Source organism: Aethalodelphis obliquidens, unplaced genomic scaffold, assembly GCF_003676395.1.
Source record: "Aethalodelphis obliquidens isolate GAN/ISIS:26980383/991018 unplaced genomic scaffold, ASM367639v1 scaffold9, whole genome shotgun sequence".
Lineage (NCBI taxonomy): Eukaryota > Metazoa > Chordata > Mammalia > Artiodactyla > Delphinidae > Aethalodelphis > Aethalodelphis obliquidens.
The window spans coordinates 9,758,734-9,782,181 of record NW_020837953.1 but is presented as its reverse complement, the minus strand read 5'-3'; the positions used below and the strand labels follow the sequence as shown (position 1 = coordinate 9,782,181).

At 43.6% G+C, this 23,448-nt stretch overlaps 1 protein-coding gene across 3 annotated transcripts in view; it reads right to left on the bottom strand.

Moving 5' to 3' along the window:
• Positions 1 to 23,448, bottom strand: part of TXNDC12 (thioredoxin domain containing 12) — a 103,801-nt gene that overhangs the window by 48,090 nt on the left and 32,263 nt on the right. For 2 of the 3 annotated variants that reach the window (XM_027108557.1, XM_027108558.1), the window contains exon 9: positions 4,338 to 4,565. In XM_027108557.1, the coding sequence (XP_026964358.1) occupies positions 4,338 to 4,565 (228 nt within the window). Of the gene's footprint in view, positions 1 to 4,337; positions 4,566 to 12,374; positions 12,593 to 23,448 lie in introns of those variants that run through there. The other variant, XM_027108561.1, reaches the window with a different exon arrangement.

Sequence of the window (23,448 nt, the reverse complement as noted above, 5' to 3'; positions counted from 1 at the left end):
CCCAGAGATGACAGAAACTCCTTTTGTGAATGGTCCTGCTCAGTGATGCTCACAACCTCCTCTTCTTCCCTCTCCAGCTTCCACCCTGACAATGACTTTTTTGAAATCCCCTGGGAGAGATCAAATGAGCTTGAAAAGTTTATATGAACACTTCATACAGTGCTAGTGAATCCCTGGATGCTGTTCCAGCACTTCTGGAATCACAGGTGGGAAACCTTGTGAGGGAACCCAGTTACCATTTGCATGAAGATCAGGAGGAGAGAAAGGACAGAACTTAACATTTATTGTATTCCTACTATGTGCCAGGCACAATACTATGTTATCATGTAGCCCCTCCCTCAACAAACCTGTGAGACCTTTACAGTTGAGAATATTATCTATTCATAGAAGTAAAGTGACTTACCAAAGCTCACACAACTTTAAAAACTCACAGAACTCTCAGAGAAGTAAATATGTATAAATAGATGTGTATAAGAAGATACATGTTCCTCCCTCTCCCTATACAATTAATTAATCATCAAATCCTGTAAATTTTAATCTTAATTCTCTCTCCTCATTTCCATCACTTATGTCATTTTATCACTTTCTCAGTGTTATGTACCAAATGTTTGTATCCTCCCAAAATTCATGTGTTGATGCCCTACCCCCCAGTGTGGTTATATTTGGAAATGGGGACTTGAAGGAAGTAATTGAGGTTAATTGAGGTCATAAGGGTGGGGCCCTGATCTGATAGGATTAGTGCTCTTGGAAGAAGAGGCTCCAGAGAGCTCGCTCACTCCTCTCCAGTGTGAGCACCGAGGAAAGGAAGTGTGAGCACACAGCAAGAAGCCAGCCATACGCAACCCAATGGGAGAGCTCTCACCAGACATCAACACTGGCTGGCACCTTGATCTTGGACTTCCAGTCTCCAAAACTGTGAGAAAATTAATGTCTGTTGTTTAAGCCAACTAGTCTGTGCTATTTTATTATGGTAGCCTGAGCAGACTAATACATTTAGTAACTTACCCAAACCACTAGTTTCTTTGCCTCATATCCATCTACCCTCCCAAACTGAAGCCAGAAATCTTTCTAAAATGAAAATCTGACTTTGTTAAAACCCTTCTATGCTCCCCAATGCCCGTGGTAGTAGTCTCCAAATTCATACCCCTGTAAGAAAAATGTAGGCACAGCACTCACAGTATTTGCATATTTACTTAGATTACATATACATATATATTATACCTACTTCTGTACACAAACGATATTAAAATACATTAAAATAACAAATAATATTTAAATGTTTACATTTTAATGCATATATGAACAGTACAGAAAATTTTTATTTTTTGCTACAGAAAAGCATGCATGCACACACACACACACACACACACACACACAAAACCCGTTTCACTCTTTTTTTTTTTTTTTTGCGCTACGCGGGCCTCTCACTGTTGTAGCCTCTCCCGTTGCGGAGCACAGGCTCTGGACGTGCAGGCTCAGCGGCCATGGCTCACGGGCCCAGCCGCTCTGCGGCATTTGGGATCTTCCCGGACCGGGGCACGAACCCGTGTCCCCTGCATCGGCAAGTGGACTCTCAACCACTGCGCCACCAGGGAAGCCCACTAACTTTTTTTTAGCAAAAGCAGTGTGATTGACTATGTCAGATCTAATTAGATTGTCATTGATTTTACCTCAAAACATGGCTGACAATGAACTTGTGCTAGGTGTCAGGGAGATATCAGTCTAGCCATTTTCTGTGCTCACTTAGGCTTACTATAATTCATATAGTCTTCAATCAGAGGTTTCTTGGTAGAACTCTTTTAAATCCACATATCCATCATGGAGGTTCATTTAGTTAAAATGAGGTAGTACAATCAATAAATGCACTTAACTAAGCACAGGAAAACTGCAAAAGTTCACAATGGGCTGAAAATGTATAAAAGAGTGAGGGAGCCACTACTGCCAACCCCTTAAAAGGAAGAGTATCTCCTCCCACCTGAAGATTTTTTGAGTGTAGGATCTGTGAGCACCAAATGTGGAGATCAAATGAAGATATCCATGTCAATCCATATGGTAAATATTAGTAAACATTTATTTTATATACAAAGACAAGAATAAACTCTAGTAAGTTTCTTCAGTGCCCTCAGGAATAATCAATATTTGTCAGAATAATCAGACAAATAATAATACCCTCTGGCCCATTTCAAAAACCTTCTATTTGTTGTCCAAGGTCTCCCTGACTCCCAAGCCACCACCTGACAGCCTCTCCAGCAAATGTCTCTCTCAGCATCCCCTCCCTGCTCTTTCACAGCCTTGCTCCATTTTCATTGTATTGCTTACCATGCCCCAAATATCCTTTGCTTTCAGCCCCCTCTGTGCACTGGCTGCAGGGAGGATGTCAGACTACATAAATGGAAGGACTGGGCACAGAACAGGTACTTGATAAATGCTTATTGATTCTCACCATGAGGTAGCTAAACTAGATTAGTGGTTCTTTAATTTTAGCCAACCTTACAACCACCTGGAAGGGCTTCCCTGGTGGCGCAGTGGTTGAGAGTCCGCCTGCCGATGCAGGGGACACGGGTTCGTGCCCCGGTCCGGGAAGATCCCACATGCCACGGAGAGGCTAGTCCCGTGAGCCATGGCCGCTGAGCCTGCGCATCCGGAGCCTGTGCTCCGCAACAGGAGAGGCCGCAACAGTGAGAGGCCCGCGTACTGCCCCCAAAAAAAAAAAAAAAAAAAACACCTGGAAGACTTGTTATAACACAGATTGTTGGGCTGTACCCCAGAGTTTCTGATTCTTTGGGTCCGAGGAGAGACCTGAGATTATGCATCTCTAACAAATTCCCAGTGATGCTGACGTTGCTGATCTGGAGACCACACTTCTAGAACCAATGAACTAAATGGAATGCGTAGCTTCTTGCATTTCTAATGGTTTGATTCCTCAATGCTTTTAATAGAGACTAAATAAACAAAATGAACTTTTATCTCTCTATAAAGTAATACTTAACATGATCACAAATGAAAATATGAGCTCTATAAGACCTAATTGCACAGTGTAGAGAAAAGAGCACATACTTTAGAATCAGAAGATTTGAGTTGGAATCCCATTTTGTAGCTGTGCGGTCAACCTAACGCAAATTAATTACTCTCTGAATATCTGTCCCATGGGGTTGATTGTGAGATAGTATTAACACATGGAAATAATTTGTAAAAAGAAAAGTACTGTATACAGACTATACTAATAACATATATGTACAATGTATTAATGTTGAGTGGACTGATAATAAATCTATTTTGAATACTTTAAATCACAAATTTCTAATCCCAGTGCTAATTAAGTATAGAAAAATATATGATGTACGTGTTGCTATATCATCTCAAATACATATAAATTTTATTAGTACCACTGGTAAATGTCAATAATAGTAGTTGTATTGGCCAATTTCCAAGACAGTCTCCAATGATCCCCACCTCCCAGGATTCATACCCTTGTGTAGGTTCCTCCTACATTGAATCAGTGACCAATAGAATACTCTAATAAGAGACATTGCCACTTCCTGTTTGGTTTCTTGGATCTCTCCCCCTAGGAGATGCCATGAAGACACTCTGTGGAGTGAAGCAGATCTGTGGAAAGATCCACGTGGAAAGGAATGAAGGCCTCCTGCTAAAGCCAGTGCCAGACATGTGAGTAAGCCACCTTGGAAGCTAATCCTCCAGGCCCACTCAAGCCTTCAGATGACTGTAACCTAAGCCAACATCTGGCAGCAACCTCATAAGAGACCACAAGCCAGAAACCAAGCCACTCCCAAATATTTGATCCACAGCAACTGTGAGTTAATGAATTATTATTGTTGTTTTAAGCCATCAAGGTTTGAAGTGATTACAGAGTGATAGATTATGGATACAGTAGCTAACATTTATTGTGCACTTATTATGTTCCGGGAACTATGCTAAGCACCCAGCAACCCTATGACATAGGTGCTATTATAATCCCCAAAGAGGAAAGCGTGGCCCAGAGAGGTTAAGTAATTTAGTCAAGGTTCCATGACTAGTTACTGGCAGAACTGAAATCTGAATCCAGGTCTATAACTCCAAAGCCCAGATTCTTGGTTACTCATCCATATAAGCCAGGATAAAACCTTTTGGACAGTTAAGCAGCAGAAACACCTGAGTTCCCAGAGGAGAGCAAAACTGTATAAAACCAACAAGGGATAGGCCAGGGGCCAGATACACAATAGCACTGGTGCCTAATGTCATAAAACTCAGAAGTTCTAAACTGGCCTCACCGCCCAGCCTTTGTACAAGCAAACGAGTCAGCTCTTGGGACACTTCTACCCAAGATGCCCAGGACTCACCCAAATCTGCAGCTTCACTCGCTTCTCGTGGCAGTAGACTGTCTTCACCTTAAAGTCAATACCCACGGTGCTGACGAAGGCTGGGGTGAAGGTGTCGTCAGCATAGCGGAAGAGGAAGGATGTTTTGCCAACACTGCTGTTGCCGATGATGAGCAGTTTGAACATGTAGTCAAAATTCTGGTCAGAAGCATCTTTGACTCCGGCTTTACCATCAGTCACTGAAGCCATCTGCAGGAGAGACCTGTGGTCACTCAGGAACACACCTCCAGTGTCACCCTGGATCACCTAACTCTTAATGGTCACACCGCCCTGCATACACTCACTCCACGCCCCAGCATCACTGAGGAAATACACACTACGCAGAGTCACCCCCTCACTGCACCTGCCCCAAATGTTGTCTCAGGATTGGGGTGGAGCCCAGCGCCTCCCATTTATTCCTTCAGCAAATATTTACTGAACACATTGTTCTGGGTCAAGCCCTGTGCTGGGCACAAGGAATACAAGTATGAATCAGCCATGGTGTCTGACCTCTGAGTGACCACAGATTAGAGTAAAAAACTCATAAACACAGAGTAACAAAGCAATGGATAAGTGATAAGACAGAGGGAAGCCTTGGCTGAGGAAGCCCATGAGAAGTATCTAACCCAAACTGGAGGCATGGTGGGCAAGGAGAGGCTCCTGTAGGGGTAGCTCCTAAGCTGAGTTTGGAAAAAAAAAAAAGGCCAAAACAGCAAGTCAAAACAAGGGAAGCAATCACAACGACCTCATACCATCCTCCACTCTGCTGCTAGTCGTCTTTGTTTGTTTACAAAAGAAAATCTCTTCTTTGAAAGTATATATCCATTACAAAATGTTAGAAAAAAACACAAGAATGTAAAACAGAAAATTTTAAATTACCAGACACGGCATCCACTCAGAAACTGCCACTGTTAACATTTGAAGTTTATTTCCTCCTTTACTTTTTCACGCACCAGAGTGCCATCTATTTTGAAATTATACCTTATTATTTAATTTAAAAGGTAATACATTGTAGTATACCTAGGCCTTAATATTACCAGCAAATATTTGTCAAGTACTCATTATTTCCCATGAGAGATATGATGGTGACAATAACCATATAACAGTTCCCATTTATTGAGCACTGCGATATTGTGATATAATAAAAGACATGTATTTGGTCTGGGTTCCTGGTTCCAGGCAGAGCTCCTGAAAGCTTTGCAACCTCTGGAAATGCAAGTGAGAAGTGTCTTGTTGTGCGCTGATGAGATGCCTGGTGGCTGGGGCTCCAGGACAGCCTCAGAGTGGGGGCTGGTTGCCAGAGGCACCAACCACATGATTAGAGGGTTGGAACTTTCAGCACCACCCCCTAACCTCTGGGGAGGGGAGAAGGGCTGGAGATTAAGTTGATGACTAAAGGCCAATGGCTTAATCAATCATGCCTACAGTAATGAAATCTTCGTAAAAAACCCTAACCAAAGCGGTGTGGAGATCTTCCAGGTTGGTGATCACGTTGATGTGCTAGGAGAGACCCTGGAAGCTCCAAGACACCCTTTCCCCCTACCCTGCCCTATGCATCTCTTCCATCTGGCTGTTCCTGAGTTGTATCCTTTACACTTTTACAATAAACCAGTAATTAGTATTTTAAAAAAGGGTAATACACACACTGAAAATAATTCAGACAAACTTTACTATTTGCAAGTATTACTTTATCACCATCTGCAATTTGCATTATTTTCTTAACTTTTTGCATAAAAAGAAGGTAATATGGAACCTAAAGGTTTACAGTGAAAAGTAAGTCTTGCTTCCACCCCTGATGCCCAGTCTCTAGTTCCTCTCCCCAGAGGCAAACATGTTAACGATTTATGTATCTTTCAAAGATATTCTTTGCATATATAAGCACAGAGGTCTGTTCATACTTTATAAATATATATATATATATAAATGATAACATACAATACATTCTAGTCTATATCTTCCATGTATATTTTAATAGCTGAGATAATTAGTTTTGTATCCTGCTCCTTTTCACTTAACATTATATCATATACTGAGATTTTAAAAATTCTTCGTAAATATGATTTCAATTGACTACACTTTACTCCATCCTATGGTTGTGTCATATGACCAATTCTTTAAAGTCATATATTTATTTTTCTGTTCTTAATTATAAAAATTAAGTTGCAGTGACCATTTCTTTACATATTTGTTCTCTTTCCTATTTATTTCCTTAGGAGAGATTCCTAGAAATGGAACCCCTGGTCAAAGAATAACTCTACTAAAACACAGATTTTATCCTTACCTCAATTTCCTTTATCTTATTTTATCCTCTAGATAGACCTGGGAGATAAAACTGGAAGGACAAAGATTACTATCCCCATTGGATCAAGAAGGGAACTGAGGGCTAGAAATTATAAGGATTTACCCAAGCCTCACAACTAACAGCTGAGACTAGACCTAGTACCATGACATAATATGGGAGAGGTCGAAATTCCTGCTCTATTCTTCAGCTGAATTCTTGGGTGAGTAATATCAGCTCTCTAAGCCACAGCATTTTACCTTACAACAGAGAAAATGCCACCTACTTCAATGAGCTATGGTACCAATAGCTATGGTATCATATGTAAATAATCTGGCATGGTTTCTTGATCTATGGGAGGTACTCAATAAATATTAATTCACTGGCTTTTTAATTCACTTCTGCAGTCAAATCTTGTTCAAGTGTCCTCTCCCTGATCTGGGCTCCATAATTTGAGCCTGTTTTACAATTAACTGTCTGTCTCTCCTTCTGGATTCAGCTGAGTTTTATCCATCCTTATACCCTGTCAACAATGAACCTAGAGTAAATCCTTGGGCATGTTACTCCTTTCAGTAAACATTTATTGAACATTTGCCATGTGTCAGACTATTGATGTAAATGTTGTATTATTGGTTTTCATTTTTCTGATGCAGCTGTTTGCACTCTTAGATTACTGGAATTAGAAGAGATTTTAGAGTGGCAGCTTTATCATAACAAAAAGCCTGGCTACTGATCCCAGCTTTCCCAGTAACTCAATGTATGAACTTGGACAAGTCACCTAAACTCTGAGCTTCAGTGTCCTCATCTATGATATGATCACATTACCTACTGCAGAAGGCTGCTGTGATTTTTAAATAAGAAAATGTAGGAAAAGAAGAAGTAAAACTGTCACTGTTTGCAGATGACATGATACTATACATAGATAACCCTAAAGATGTCACCAGAAAACTTCTAGAGCTAATCAATGAATTTGGTAATGTTGCAGGATACAAAATTAATGCACAGAAATCTCTTGCATTCCTATACACTAACAATGAAAGATCAGAAAGAGAAATTAAGGAAACAATCCCACTCACCATTGTAACAAAAAGAATAAAATACCTAGGAATAAACCTACCTAAGGAGGTAAAAGACCTGTACTCAGAAAACTATAAGACACTGATGAAAGAAATCAAAGATGACACAAACAGATGGAGAGATATACCATGTTCTTGGATTGGAAGAATCAATATTGTGAAAATGACTGTACTACCCAAAGCAATCTACAGATTCAATGCAATCCCTATCAAATTACCAATGGCATTTTTTACAGAAGTAGAACAAAAAATCTTATTTGTATGGAGACACAAAAGACCCCGAGTAGCAAAAGCAATCTTGAGGGAAAAAAACAGAGCTGGAGGAATCAGACTCCCTGACTTCAGACTATACCACAAAGTTACAATAATCAAGACAATATGGTACTAGCACAAAAACAGAAATATAGATCAATGGAACAGGATAGAAAGCCCAGAGGTTAACCCACGCAATTATGGTCAACAAATCTATGACAAAGGAGACAAGGATATACAATGGAGAAAAGACAGTTTCTTCAATAAGAAACTGGAAAAACTGGGAAAACTGGACAGCCACGTAAAAGAATGAAATTAGAACACTCCCTAACACCATACATAAAAATAAACTCAAAATGGATTAAAGACCCAAATGTAAGGCCAAACACTATAAAACTCTTAGAGGAAAACAGAGGAAGAACACTCTTTGACATAAATCACAGCAAGATCTTTTTTGACCCACCTCCTAGAGTAATGGAAATAAAAACAAAAATAAACAAAAGGGACCTAATGAAACTTAAAAGCTTTTGCACAGCAAAGGAAACTATAAACAAGACAAAAAGACAACCCTCAGAATGGGAGAAAATATTTCCAAATGAATCATCGGACAAAGTATTAATCTCCAAAATATATAAAGAGCTCATGTAGTTCAATATTTAAAAAAAACTAACAACCCAATCAAAAAATGGGCAGAAGACCTAAATAGACATTTCTCCAAAGAAGACATACAGATGGCCTAGAGGCACATGAAAAGATGCTCAGCATCACTAATTATTAGAGAAATGCAAATCAAAAGTATAATGAGGTATCACCTCACACCAGTTAGAATGGGCATCATCAGAAAATCTACAAACAACAAATGCTGGAGAGGGTGTGAAGAAAAGGGAGCCCTCTTGCACTGTTGGTGGGAATATAAACTGATACAGCCACTATGGAGAACAGTATGGAGGTTCCTTAAAAAACTAAAAATAGAATTACCATATGACCCAGCAATCCTACTACTGGGCATATACCCAGGGAAAACCATAATTCAAAAAGACACATGCACCCCAGTGTTCACTGCAGCACTATTTATAGTAGCCAGGTCATGGAAGCAACCTAAATGCCCATCGACAGACAAACGGATAAAGAAGATGTGGTACATATATACAATGGAACATTACTCAGCCATAAAAAGGAAAGAAATTGGGTCACTTGTAGAGACATGGATGGACCTAGAGATGGTCATAACAGAGTGAAGTAAGTCAGAAAGAGAAAAATAAATATCGTATATTAACGCATATATGTGGAATCTAGAAGAACGTTACAGATGAACCGGTTTGCAAGGCAGAAATAGAGACACAGATGTAGAGAATAAATGTATAGACACCAAGGGGGGAAAGCGGAGGGGGTGGTGGTGGTATGATGAATTGGGAGATGGGATTGACATATATACACTAATATGTATAAAATACATAACTAATAAGAACCTGCTGTATAAAAAATAAATAAATTTAAAAAAAAAAGAAAATGTATATAAGGGTGCTTCATACCTACACTGTGTGGAGAAAACTACATCTGGCCTTGCATAGAATCCAGTTGGAAAAGTGCCTGCCTTTATTAGCTATGTCTGCCATAGGTGCAAGGCAAGAGTAAAAAATACTTGCAGCTCCTGGTCTGATCTACTCCCCTTCACTTTCAGGTAAAAAAAAATTGAGGCTCCACAAAGAGAAGTGATTTGTCAAAGGTCATACAAGTCAGTTGGAGCATAATTACTAGAACTTCTGTCATCTGATTACCCCCAGATTGGACTGGGATTAGGGAAAATAAAAACTACAACAACTTTAGGGTGAGTAGAAAAGCATCCCCAGCACCCTGAGATCTCTTTCCTAGCACTTGCCATACTGTACTGTCAGCATTTGTTTATGTGCACCCAGCATAGCTTTCCCAGAAGGTGGTATGAAAACAGGGAGAGCTGAGAGGTACAGTTGGAAGGCAGGTTCATGTGGATGCCCCCAAGGGGATCTTCTCAAGAGCGGGGCAGGGGCTACACAGACATTCGGAAGAGAAGTAAAAACCACCCCAGCAGGCAGCTGCCTGAGGCAGATCTGAGCAGACAGGTCAAGGCACAGGTGGTGTCTGCAGAACTGCATTTGTCAGATAAGCATCAATCAGATCTTCTCTCTTTTTTGACAGTCACATAAATGACAGAGCTGGGTAGCTCACTGTCTTCTGACAAGCAATACAGATGAAGGCCCAGGGAAGTCATATCTGGTCCTAGGCTGGGGGAAAGAAGGAAATGGCTCCTCCAAGGGTTGGTGTGAAAAAGAAACAACACTTTGAGTCTGATAAGCATCTAAGGAAGAACCCGACTTCAGGCAGGAAAGAGGAGGGAAGAGGAGACAGCCTTAAAATCCAGCAAGAAGAGATCAACTGAATACATGTAGTGAAGAAGTAAATGGATGAACTTCTCTTTTGAAGGAAAGAGCACAAGACAAAGTCAGAGACACCCGGGCTGAGCCCTGGCTCTCTAAGCAATTGTGTAACCTTAGGCAGATCGCACCCTGGGCCTCAGTTTCCTTATCTATAAAATGAGTTAATAAAGTGACTTCCGGGCAAACTATTGGAAGAATTAAAACCAGTACATGAGAGAGGCAGGAGCACAGCCACAGCTCAATTAGTCATTCAATCAACATTCATTGAGCACCTACTGTGTGCCAGGCCCTGTGCTGTACTCTGGGGAGATGAAGAGAAACCACAGAAGTTCCAGCTTAGAGGAGAAACCTTCTTAAACATCCTCTATAGGTTGCTGGTGTCTCCCTTCATATTGTAATCCTTAAGAAACTGGAGATTTATTTCTTGGACTGGAGATCATTTTATATTTTTGCCTGCTTCCATACTGTTTCCTCTGATAGGAACATTCTTTCCTCTGCGGCTAGCTAAATCCTTCATGACCAGGAAGTCTTCCCTGACCTACCACCCTCTGGCAGAATGTCTTTGCTAGGGCAAACTCAGCACCAAGGCTTCCCAGTACCACAGACAGGGCTTTTGACAGACTTCCATTGTCTTCCTCCCTTTATAGGCTCAGAACAGGTGAGCAAACACACACACACACACACACACACACACACACACACACACACACACATCCAACTCCTTTTACTATCCCCCACCCTTTTCCATCTGGATTCCAAGAAGCTGGGATGGATGGCCCTGTCCTTCTCCCACTCCCCTCCACACCTCTATTAGCTGCCACCTCCCTTCCTAAAATCTCTTCCCACACTTGGACTCCAGAACAGAGTCAGTCTGTGGATGAATTTCTCTGTCAACTATTCTCTTCTTGTCTCTGACCCCAGGTAGCTGTGTAACAGGGTCCAGTGCCTGCACCCCCTCCTCAGCCTTCTGAGGAGCCAAGACACAGCTACCAGATAGATGCCCTTGGACTCCACTCTGGGCCCCAATCATCTTCCCACTCCCACACCACAACCCACACCTGGCTTCCTCCGCACTATGACCCAGCCCATCTACCAGCCTAAACTCTCCAAGTTCCCCGACAGTTCCTCCACTCCCGGCTGCCAACCCCTTGCTCTATTCCAGTGCCTCTCCATGCGCCACCCCTAGCCAGAACTCAGGTGCCCACAGCCCATATCCAAGGCCTTGGCTCTCTCCCTCCATCAGCTCCCCAGCCCCTTTCTCTGCAGCCTGGATAGACCCAGCCTTGCCTCCCACCTTCCCATTCTTCCAAGCTTCCCACCTCCAAGCTCCATCCCTCTCCCGCACTCAGGTTACTCCCCTTGCCTAGACCCACCTGGGCTCTGGCACCACACCACACTCACTTTACCTTCTCCCGGCCCAGCACCTCCTTCCTGCCCAGCGCCCCTTCCCCTCACCATCTCACTCCTCTCCAGCTCGAAACGACTCCCGCCGGCCAGTCCCTCCCCTTAGCTCTTCACTTCCACGCCTCCCTTCCCTCGTTCCTCTCAGTCCTCTCGCTTCAGCACCCCCTTCCCCGCCCCTCGGCTCACTGGTACGCTCTTCCCGTACTGTCCCTCTCAGCTCCTTCCTTACCTCTCCCCCCCCCCCCCCCCCCCCCTCCCCCTCAACGAGCCCTCACTGCGCTCCAATTGCCGCTCATCCTTTCCCTGAGCCCCGGCGCCCTCTTTCTCGTTCCCCCAATCCCTCTGCCCCTGCCTTTGGAGCCCTCCTTGCGGCCCTCACAGCCCGGGTAGACGCTCCTCAGCGCCCCCTCCCCAGGCTACGCGCCCCTTCACTGCCGCGGTGCCTCTCCTTAGTGGCCTCGCCTGGCCCCTTCTCCTTGGTGTTCCCTCCGCTACCCTGTGCTCCTTCTCAACGCCCACTCACAGTCCCCAGCGCCCTGCGCCGGGAATCGGTCCCAGATCCTCCCCGGGCGGGCTGCCGGGCCGCGCCCCTTACCTGGGACTCCGGGTGAGGACGAGCGGCTCGCTCCCTGGCAGCGCCGCGGAACCGCTGGACCTGGCGGCGGGCGGCAAAAGGCGCAGTGGGTTCGCGGAGCAGGGCGGTGCGGGGCGGGTCTGGTCCCCACCGCAGCGACTTCGGGCTGAGTCTCGGGCTGCAGCTGGGCTGGGCCACCACCGCGACCAGGGCCCACCCATGCCCCGCCCAGGGGCGGAGTCCCTATTCGCCGGGCCCCCAGCTCTGGGCAGGTGTAGGAAATCCGAGGTATCTTGGGGGCCTGGCGCTCCCCAATATCTGGGTGACTATCGTGACTTATCTTAATTCTCACGCCTCGTTCCATACACTGAACTTACTAGGGTGATCAGAGAGCTTCTATGATAGTGTAGGTGATGATGGGTTTGTAGCATGGGCATTTCTAAAGCACTTCCCTGTCGTTATACCGCTTCATCCTCACAAAAGCCCGGGTAGAGAGGCAGAATCTGGACGGCTGTCTACAGGTGGAAACGAAGCCAGAAACCTGGGCATTGTTCTCTACCCTATGCACTCCTTCACACCCTACATCCCATCAGCCTGGTGGTGACACCTCTGTAACATATCCTATCCCTTCCCCTCTTCTCCGTCTTCACTGCTCTCGCCCTGGTTCAGCCCTCATCACTTCTTGCCTGAACTAATGCAACAGCCTCCTAATGGGTCTCCCTGCCTCCACTCTCCAATCCATCCTCTATGTTGGCAGCCTGAGTGATTGTTCTAAATGTCACCATGTTACCATCAACCCTGAAGGAACAAACAGAAACAAAACATTTTCAATGGCTTCCCATTACCAACAGTAGCCTGGAATGAGAAAATGTTCTTGCCTGGTCATTAGGAAGTCCCAACTCTGTCAGAGAAGGCAGGTCTAAGTGGTGATTAGCACCCCACCCTCACACGTGGACCTGGACTTCAAGTCTTCCTGAGGTCACAGGAGCCAGCTGCCAGCTTTGGTTTAGAATCATCATCCCTCCCCATACTCTTCCCCCTTCTCAAATCTTAGAAGTCTTGAAAAAGAATATATATATATATATGTATATGTATATATATATATGTATATGTATATATATCAGAATCACTTTGCTGTACACTTGAAACTAACACAACATTGTAAATTAACTATAATTCAATTTTTTAAAATCTTAGAGGCCTGAGTCATATACCAAAACAATTATTTCCCACATTCCATTATGACCTGATCTACAATTTGTCTCTGTGGCCCGAGGAACCACCCAGTAGACAGCCCCTCTCGTTGTCTGACTTCTCCCTCAGACTCATCCTTGAACTGTTCTGAGCTTCTCCACCCACTCCCTTTCACTCACCTCCCCACTGTCCTCATCCTGGCAGCCCTTCCACTGTGCCCTCTAGAATCCTGTTCTTTTGTCAACAAACTCTCCTACACCCTCTGCTTCCTCAGAGAGTACTCAGGTTACTTCTTTACCTTTGTTAAAGCTTGACCCTCCTCCAGGACTCCTCCTGTAACCCTCTGCAGGAAGGCTTCTCACTTTCTCACTCCCCATACACCACAGGACCAGGAGGTGGGGTCGGCATTGCCACTTCCACACTTGTACAAAAATTCCTCCTCCTTTGGTCTCCAGCCATACCACCTTCCACCCTTCCTCATCAAGGTCATGATTGACCTCCAAGTGCTCCTATGCATTGAAGATTTCAGCCCCTGGCTCATGGTCATTCTCATTAGCCCTGTCTTGCCATCCTCCTGGTGCCTTCGGTAGCCATGTGGTTTCCTGATCCCTCAGTCCTTGGTCTCCTCTTCACATTACCTCCCATGGTCATACCTTGAACTTCTTAATCACACAGAACTAGTGCCTCTGTGATCTTAAAATCAAATGTCCTGCACTGCCTGCTCCCTCACTCCCTTTCTCCCATAATGCCTTAGTTTCCTCATTTCAAAATGGGTGTCACGATAATGATTATTCATTCTTCACAAGAATAACGAGATAACACATAAAACCATCCTTTTAGAGTTGAGAGACAATATGAGAACAGATGGCATTGTGTTTACATTGCCTCAGGTCTTCACATCACTTTCTCCTTCTTCCCTGAAAGGCCATGTATTAAAGTGGACAGAGCACAGACTTGGAGCCAGACAGATATGGTTTTCAATCCGTTTTACACACTTACTTGCTGTGTGATCTTATGTAAATCACCCCATTTTTCTGACATATGCACCTCATGCTCATGTGTAGAAAGAGCAATAATGTTGTGAAGATCAAATAAGAAAATGAGATAGCTACTGGAAAGCACCTGGCAGGCACATAGTAAGCCAGGCACATAGTAAGCCCTCAATAAATAGAAAACACTGTGGTTATAACAGAACAAAAAATGCTATTTTCTTAACCACAACTGCCTTCCAAGAAAGGTAGACCCTAATGTTCAGAGGTCCTTTTGTCCTACTTAGGACCTTGAGGAGTGTGGATGTGTAAGTGTGAGAGAAGAAGGGAGACACCAACTTGCTCTGTGCGAAAAAATGAAAAGAATTTGGAATTCACTTAGCAATATGGGTGAGAGAGGTAATAAAGAGAGCTGGGGGGAAGGAAAGGAAAAAGATGAGTAAGAAAATCATTGTAAGGGTAGGTGCTACATGGATAAAGGGTCAGAAGAAACCCTCCCATGGCAGGTGTACAAAGGGTGTTTAAACACTGGAATGCATTAAATGGGAGAAGCTGTTTGTTGCACATATAATGTAACCAATTTCTGTGACTCTCAAGAGTTCAGTAAAGGCCATTACACTCAGGAATGCTTTCTGAGAGAGGAGTTGTAAGGATGAGTGAGTGGGAAAATTGAGCAATGGGCTTTGTTTTTCTGAGTTGAAAAAGGAGAGTAGAGGCAGAGACGAAGAGAGCACAAGCCCTCGTGGAATCTGCGGAAATCTCCAGGAGGTCTTCCAACTTACAAGGGTTATCAAATGTAAAAATCAATGTAAAAATTGAGGTTCAAGCTCACTGCTTTTAGATCTTAAAGGGGGAGGGAGGCCATATCTGACATTTGGGCTGTGTCATTTGTGCCTCCCTATTGGCTAGCAGGTGACCACCAGAGAGAATACAAAACTAATCATACTATATTGGACTGTCTTCACTTCCAGATCCAAATGCCAAGTAAGAATAGGAAGAAAGACAAAACGCTACCTTTTGTCTTCAATCAGATTGGCTAACAGTTATAATCATTAAGACCTTAAAATATACTGGGCTCATTCATATCTTTTGTCTCATTTAGTCCTCAATACAATCATACAAGGTATGGATTGCCATCCCCTTTTTATAAATGAGCAAACAGAAGTCAGAAAGTTTAAGTGACTTTCCAAGGTCACACATCTGGTAAATGGCAGAACCAGATACCAGGTCTGTCTGACTCCAAGTCCAGGGCTCTTTCTATTAGACTCCAGAATCATGGTTGCTTGGTGAACACCATTTGTGGTTAAGAGTCCTACAAACAAAATTACCTTAAATCTTTTCTAGTTGCCAGAGCAATCAGACTTCTCTAGCTCCTAGTTTTTATATGAAATATAAAAGTGATACTTTTTATTGAATGAGAATCAGTCACTTAGAAAAGGTAGTAGCCTCGTTGTAAATCAACTATACTTCAATATAAAAAAAGAAAGAAAGAAGAAAAGAAAAGGTAGTAGCCTAAGTGTGGATTGCACTTGGAATGTTCAAATCTTTACAAGGTTCAGATCTACACCCCAGCGTGCGTCCCTCATGGCCAGCCTAGGAATGCAGATATGTTGGCAGGTCAAGCGTTTTTCTCTCGCCCCTTCAGTGGGTTGCCTCATATAACAGGGGAGCTGGAGCAGGTGCCAGAAAGTCACCAGAACATGTAAAGCAGCTCTAGAAACATAGGGTTCATGGGAGGAGTGGTGGAAGACAGGGCTGGGAAGAAAGGCAGAGACTAGATGGCCTAAGGCCTTATAAATCATGTTAGAGGTTTGGGAAATTACCTTGCAAGCAAAAGGTTTGAAGCAATGGAGTAACCTGGTTACATATGCATATAAGAAGAATAGCTCTGACTGTAGTGGGTGTGGTAGATGGGATGCGATGAGTAGGGAGCAGGGAGAAAGGAGATAGGGAACAGTCAGAAATTGCTTTAAAAATCCAGGTGAGAGATGAAGAGGACCAGAAATCATGTCATAGCAGTGGGGAAAGTGGAAAGTACAGGGATTTGATTTGTATTTAGGACCTGGTGGCAGATTAAATGTGAGATGTGTGGGAAAGGGAATTGGCATAAACAACCAGGTAGACAGTGAAGCCATTTACTGGTAACGGGAGCAGAGAAGTTGTTTTAGTTATCTATTGCTGCATAACAACCACTCCCAAAAATTCAGTGGCTTGAAACAGCAATAATTTATTATTTCTCACAATTCTGTGGCTGGCTGAGTGGATTCATCTGCTGATTTTACCTTGAATCACTCGTGAGCAGCATTCAACTGGAAGGTCACTCCAAGGCCTGGCATTTAGTACTGGCTGAGGGCTAAGTGCCATGGTTCTTCCGCATGCGGCTTTTAATCCACTGGTAGGCCAGACCAGTTTACATGGTGGTCTCGCGGCAGTGTTCCAAGAGAGCCAAGGCAGAAGATACAATCTCTTGAGGCCTAGCCTCAGAAACTGCATAGCACCCCATATACTGCATTCTATTGGCCAAATCGAGTCACAAGCCCAGCCCAGATTCAAAGAGCTCTGAGTAAGAAGAAGAGCAAAGTCGCATCACAAAGGGGTATCAATAGAGAAGGGAGGAATCAATGGCCTTTAACCAATCTACCACAGGAATGGGAACAGATCTGGATAAGGAGGAAAAATGATAAGTATCTCAAACACCACTTCATATACTAATCATTCCTTCTTTCTTCTCTGTGCCTCAGTTTTTTAATTTGTAAAATAAATGAAAATGCATGCTGAGGACACTGCCCCATCATCAGGGCACACTGCTGTCAGCAGGGGAGGAGTCTGAGACACACACACACACACACACACACACACACACACACACACGAAGCATTCAACATGTGAATATTCAGAACCCAGGTCCCACCCACCACCCCTCCCTCTTTCGCCCACCCTACCAATCCTTCACCAAACCTGTCCGTGATACTTCCTGAGAGCTCTCCATTGCACGGCCACAGCTTTCTCACTGTCCTATCCCCACGATAGCCTCCAAACTTCCCCTGTAATCCACACTCCATACTGCAGCAGAAGACACTTCCTAACCCAGGTTAAATCTGTTAATGTGCACATATGGCCTCTTGTGGTCTGGCCTCAACTACCCTCTAGCCTCATTACTGGACACTCCCCCATCCTGCCCTAAGGCCGAACAGCATAAACTACTTTTGGTTCCCAGAGGGTGACCTGCTCGTAACATCTCCATGAATTTGCCTCAGTTTCTCCCACTACCTTGAATACCATTCACTCATTCATTCATTCACTCACTCACTCACACAACAAATATCACCTGAGCACCTGCTGTACACCCAAGTGGATAACAAATGGTCCCTGACACAAGTTGCTCAGGGTCTGGTGCAGGATAGCAGGCTGTAAGACCTACTGTTCTGCGTTCACAAAGGCATAGGCCAAACTGCAACCCAACATGACCTCCTGGATCATTCTTAGAAGGGGTCAGGGGATATTTGCTGAATAAATAGGCATACAAATATTCACAAAATGTATCTTACATCCACCGTCTCATTTAACTTTCACAGTAAACATATGAAGTGGGGACTGATTCATACCATCCTGGATGTGAAGAAGAAATAAATAGCCCGTGGTTTCTCAGCTACTGAAAGTAGGGGAAGCCAAGACTAAAATCAGCCACATTAATGGATTTGGCAAGACATGGCTGTTTTCTCACTTTGGGACACATCAACGGGGAGGAGCCTCAGAGTTAGGCCTCATGCTAGGAGGCAGGTCCTGGGATGCAGAGTTGAGACTTAAGCTGAGTCTTCGAGGATAAGTAGGAGTTAAACTCACAGAGAAGGAACCCAGGTAGAAGGACCAGCATGAGCAAAGGCCAAAAGTTATGAAATTATATGAAGGCTTCAGGGAACATCAGGGACTGTAGGTCTCTGGAAGCACAGACATGATGGGCACAGTACAGGTGATGAGTGAGGTGGGAGGGTAAGTCAGAGCCAGAGGTCAGCCAGGGCCTGGGGAGCCATGCTAAGGATGGTGGACTCAAAGATCAGGGCAATGTGGAGCTGTTACACTGCTTTCTCCAGGGGTAAGATGGCCAAATTTACACTTTAGAAAGAACTCAGCTTATAGAATGGAGATGGATCAGAGGTTCCAAGATACAGAGGACAAGGAGACCAGAGAGAAAGCTGGTGCAGTGACTTCAAAAGAAATTGAAGTAAACTAGTGTGGGATAATCAAAAGGACATAAACTTTGGAATCAGAGAGGTCTAAGTTCAAATCCAACCTTCACCATTTGCTAGTTATGTGATTGAATTTCTCTTGATCACACAGGTTACTCATCTGTAAAATGGGGATGAGAATTATTTCATTGGCTCCTTAAGAGAGTTCAATTAAAAGTGATAATGTATGTAAATTAGGGGGTGATAAATAGGATATTCAATTCAATAACATCAGATACTTTAAGGGATCTGACAACTCATAACTAAGTATATCATGCTTGCCAATGATTTCTCCCTTCAGATACATGTCTAGGGAACTTACGAACAGTTGCACTCGCTTAGACTCTATAAAATAAGTCAGGCTGCCTCTCTAATTTTGGGAAAACATCTGTTTCCTCGTTCTCAGAGGGCTTGCTGAGAGATGCTGCTTAAGATGCCCTGTGACCCTTTGCAAAGGTTCAGTCTCATACTCCCCCTTGTGCTCTAAAGGGGAACTGCAATCTCGCTGGACTGACCAGCAGTCATGGTGCTGAAATCAGCTTGAACATAGGGGCTGAAAGGAAGGGAATTGACGTTTGGTAAGCACTTACCATATTCCAGAAACCTTCTGAAGTGCCTTCCATACACTATCTCATGTCTCTCATCAACCATTCAACAAGAGGAGACTGAAGCTCAGCTAGGTTAAATGACTTTTACAAATATCCATGGATAGTAAGAGAGAAAGCAGACCTAAACAAAGGAAAGAACTGGAAAAGCTGGTGATGTTTACTGCATGATAGAATCAAATCCAACCTCCTTAACAAATTCAACTAGGTCCTTTTCTCTCTAGATTTATCTCCCACCACCAACCCCCTTGGTCCTTTTCTCTGGTCATACAGAATAACTTATACTGTAAGTCTGCAGTATAAAAACTGCTTTATACGTCAGCATTTCGCATAGGCTTTTGTTTCTACATTGAGTGCCTTCCTGAATACCCCTCCTTTATCAAGAAGACTCCTCCCTACTCATCTTTGTATCCATCTCATCCTTACTTGGAGGGAATTTAATCACTCCTTCCTTTGTACTACTTCTGGACCTTAGGCTAGCAGTTGGTACATGATAGCTAAAATAAAATGTTCAGCCCTAGGAAATTAACAGTGCCCATGCTTTGACACAGTTATTCATTTATGGTATACCAGGCATGGCTGAAGGTACTGAGCACTAGAAATACAGTAATACGCAAAACAGATACAGTCCCCATTCTCACAGAACTTACACTCTGATAAGGAAGGCAGACATTACACAACTAACCATATCAATAATTACCATTGTGATCATTGTTTTGAAGGAAAAGTAATGGGAGAGATAAAAGAAAAAGCTGTTTTGGTTCCATGATCAGGGAAGATTTCACAAAGCAACATTTAGGTGGGATTTCTGAAGAATGAGTTAGGCAAAAATATGGGGAAGGACACTGCAAGTAGAGGGAATAGCATGTGTAAAGACCATGAGGAACTTTGAAAAATGGAAAGAAAACAAATGTGGCTGGAATATGTGATAGAATGAGAGAATGACATGCAATGAAGCTGGAGAGAGACTTGAGAGCCAAATTATACCACTCACTTAAACAGTATTATTGATTTTGGACTTTATCCTGGGAGTAATGGAGGAGAGACAGTGAAGAGTTTCAAGCAGGGAAATGATATAACCAGAATTCTATTCTAAAGAGAGCAGTCCCTGTGGAGAACATGTGGAGAGAGGGGCAAGGATGGATGCAAGGAAACCAGCTAAATAGCTATTCATTTATTTAGCCATCTCATTAATGTTTATTGAATGCCTACCACGTGCCAGATTCTATACTAGGCTTTGAGGATACAGCAGTGAACAAGACAGACAAAAGCCCTGCCCTGATGGATCTTACACTAAAAGTCTAGGTGACAAATGCTGGTGGTTTAGACTATGGTGGTGATGATATGGATGAAGAAGAGTGTATTAGTCAGCTTGGGCTGCCATCATCCAGTACCACAGACTCGGTGGCTTAACAACAAATTTATTTTCTCACAGTTCTGGAAGCTAGAATTCTGAGATCAGGGTTGATTTCTTTCTTTCTTCTTCTTTTTTTTAAAAAATATTTATTTATTTATTTGGCTGCTTCAGGTCTTAGTTGCGGCATGCTGGATCTTTAGTTACGGCATGTGAACTCTTATTTGTGGCATGTGGGATCTAGTTCCCTGACCAGGGATCAAACCCAGGTCCCCTGCATTGGGAGTGTGGAGTCTTAGCCACTGGACCACCAGGGAAGTTCCAGGGTTGATTTCTTAAGGCCTCTCTCCTTAGCTTATAGAGGACCATCTTCTCCCTGTGTCTTCACATGGTCTTCCCTGTGTGTGTGTGTCTGTGTCCTAATCTCTTCCTGTGAGGATATCAGTCATATTGGATTAGGGCCCACCCATATGACCTCATTTTAACTTAATTACCTCTCTAAAGGCCCTATCTCCAAATACAGTCACATTTTGAGGTTGAGAGTTAGGACTTCGACATATTAATTTGGGGGAGGACATGATTCAGCCCATAACAAGGAGTGAATGGATTTTTAAAAAAAATATTTAGGACAGAGAATGAACAGTAATTGACAATTAAGGAGTAAAGAGAAGGAGATGTCAAGGATGGGTCTCAGGTTTCTGGCATGTAAAACAATAGGGTGGTGCTATTGACCTATTTGATAAGGAACACTGGAAGAAAGTTCACAAGGATCCAGTTCCTCTTTTCAGTCGTTGTGGTCCTTTTAGGGTCCTAAAGCAATGTACAAAGATATGATAGTTTGGCCAGCAGCATATCACAATATTTATTGGCACATGATATCAAATATATGGGGGAATTGTATCATCCATGCAAGTCTGAATTAGAAAGAGAACTTTCAAAAATGATTTTTTCAGCCAGACTTTCCTCATTCACTTCGAAATTCCATATCTCCTCCCATTACCTTAACAGGAACCATTTAGGTGGAGTTGTGAAGGCCAAAGCCGGAGTGTAACAGGTAGAATGTCAAAGAGAAAATGAGGTGAGGAAAGGTTGACAGTGTGGGTCAGGCTGGAGAGACACATAAAGTCCACGGATGGTTTGTTTTTAGATGAGAAATAAGTGCTTGTTTAAGTTTGCATAGGAATAACCCAATAGAGATAGAGAGATTGATGATATAAGAGAGAAACATTTATGGCAAAAAAAAACTGAGGACAGGGAAGGGCTGACTCCAGAGCTCAATGGTAGGATTAGCCTCTGATAAGTAGAAACCATCTCTTCCACCGGAATAAAAGGATAGGAGGAGAAGATGAGACAGATACAGGGAAAGTCTGTAGATTTATTTACCAGGGCAAAGTTGAGGAAGTTATATCAGAAGATCTGGATAAGGTCAAAGTGTAATGGAAGATATTGATCAGTTAGGTTGAAAGGATAGATAGGTGGTTGTGCTCAGAGAATGGAATTTCTGATTCAAGGCTTCAAAGGTAGAAGAGTTTTGAGTGATAACGAGACCATTCGAGTCAGTGGCTGCGATAGAGTGGAGGTAAGTGATGTGAAGGAGGCCAAATAAATGAGAGGCCAAGATATTAGATGAAGGTTTTTTTTGTTTGTTTTTTTTTGCGGTACGCGGGCCTCTCACTGCTGTGGCCTCTCCCGTTGCGGAGCACAGGCTCCGGATGCGCAGGCTCAGCGGCCATGTCTCACGGGCCCAGCCGCTCTGCAGCGTGTGAGATCTTCCCGGACCGGGGCATGAACCCGTGTCCCCTGCATCGGCAGGCAGACTCTCAGCCGCTACGCCACCAGGGAAGCCCTTAGATGAAGTTTTTCATGGCTTTTCATGGCAAGTAATGGGAAGCCAAGCTTCAGCTGACTTAAATTGTTGGAATATTAGGTCATATATCTTGAAGTCCACAAAGTGGTATTCAAGGTTGACCTCATCCACTGGCTCCAAACGTGTTTCACTGCAGTTTTCTCATTATTTCCCCCCCTCCATGTGTTGGTTTCACACTCCATCTAGTAGCAAATAAAAATATCCTGTGAGGGATTCCCTGGTGGCGCAGTGGTTGAGAGTCCGCCTGCCGATGCAGGGGACACAGGTTCGTGCCCCGATCCGGGAGGATCCCACATGCCGCGGAGCGGCTGGGCCCGTGAGCCATGGCTGCTGAGCCTGCGCTCCACAGCGGGAGAGGCCACAACAGTGAGAGGCCCGCGTACCGCAAAAAAAAAAATATCCTGTGAGACCTCTCAGAATTTCTAAAATATTAATTTTAATTAGAAATCATTCCAAGAGATACATTATTATCCAAATTTATTTAGCCATGGAATGCCTTTCTGAGGACACTAGTGTTGCGTGGAATATACTTTGGAAAATGCTTCTATAACCTTGCTAGACAACAGTTGTTGACTATTACAGTGGCTAGCCACAGAAACTTACTCTGGCTTATATAAGAAAAAAAAGAATTTATTAAATAACACTGACTAGGGACTTCCCTGGTGGCACAGTGGTTAAGAATCCGCCTGCCAATGCAGGGAACATGGGTTCGATCCCTGATCTGGGAAGATCCCACATGCCGCGGAGCAACAAAGCCCGTGTGCCACATCTACTGAGCCTGTACTCTAGAGCCCGCAAGCCACAACTGCTGAAGCCCGCATGCCACAAGTACTGAAGCCCACACACCTAGAGCCTGTGCT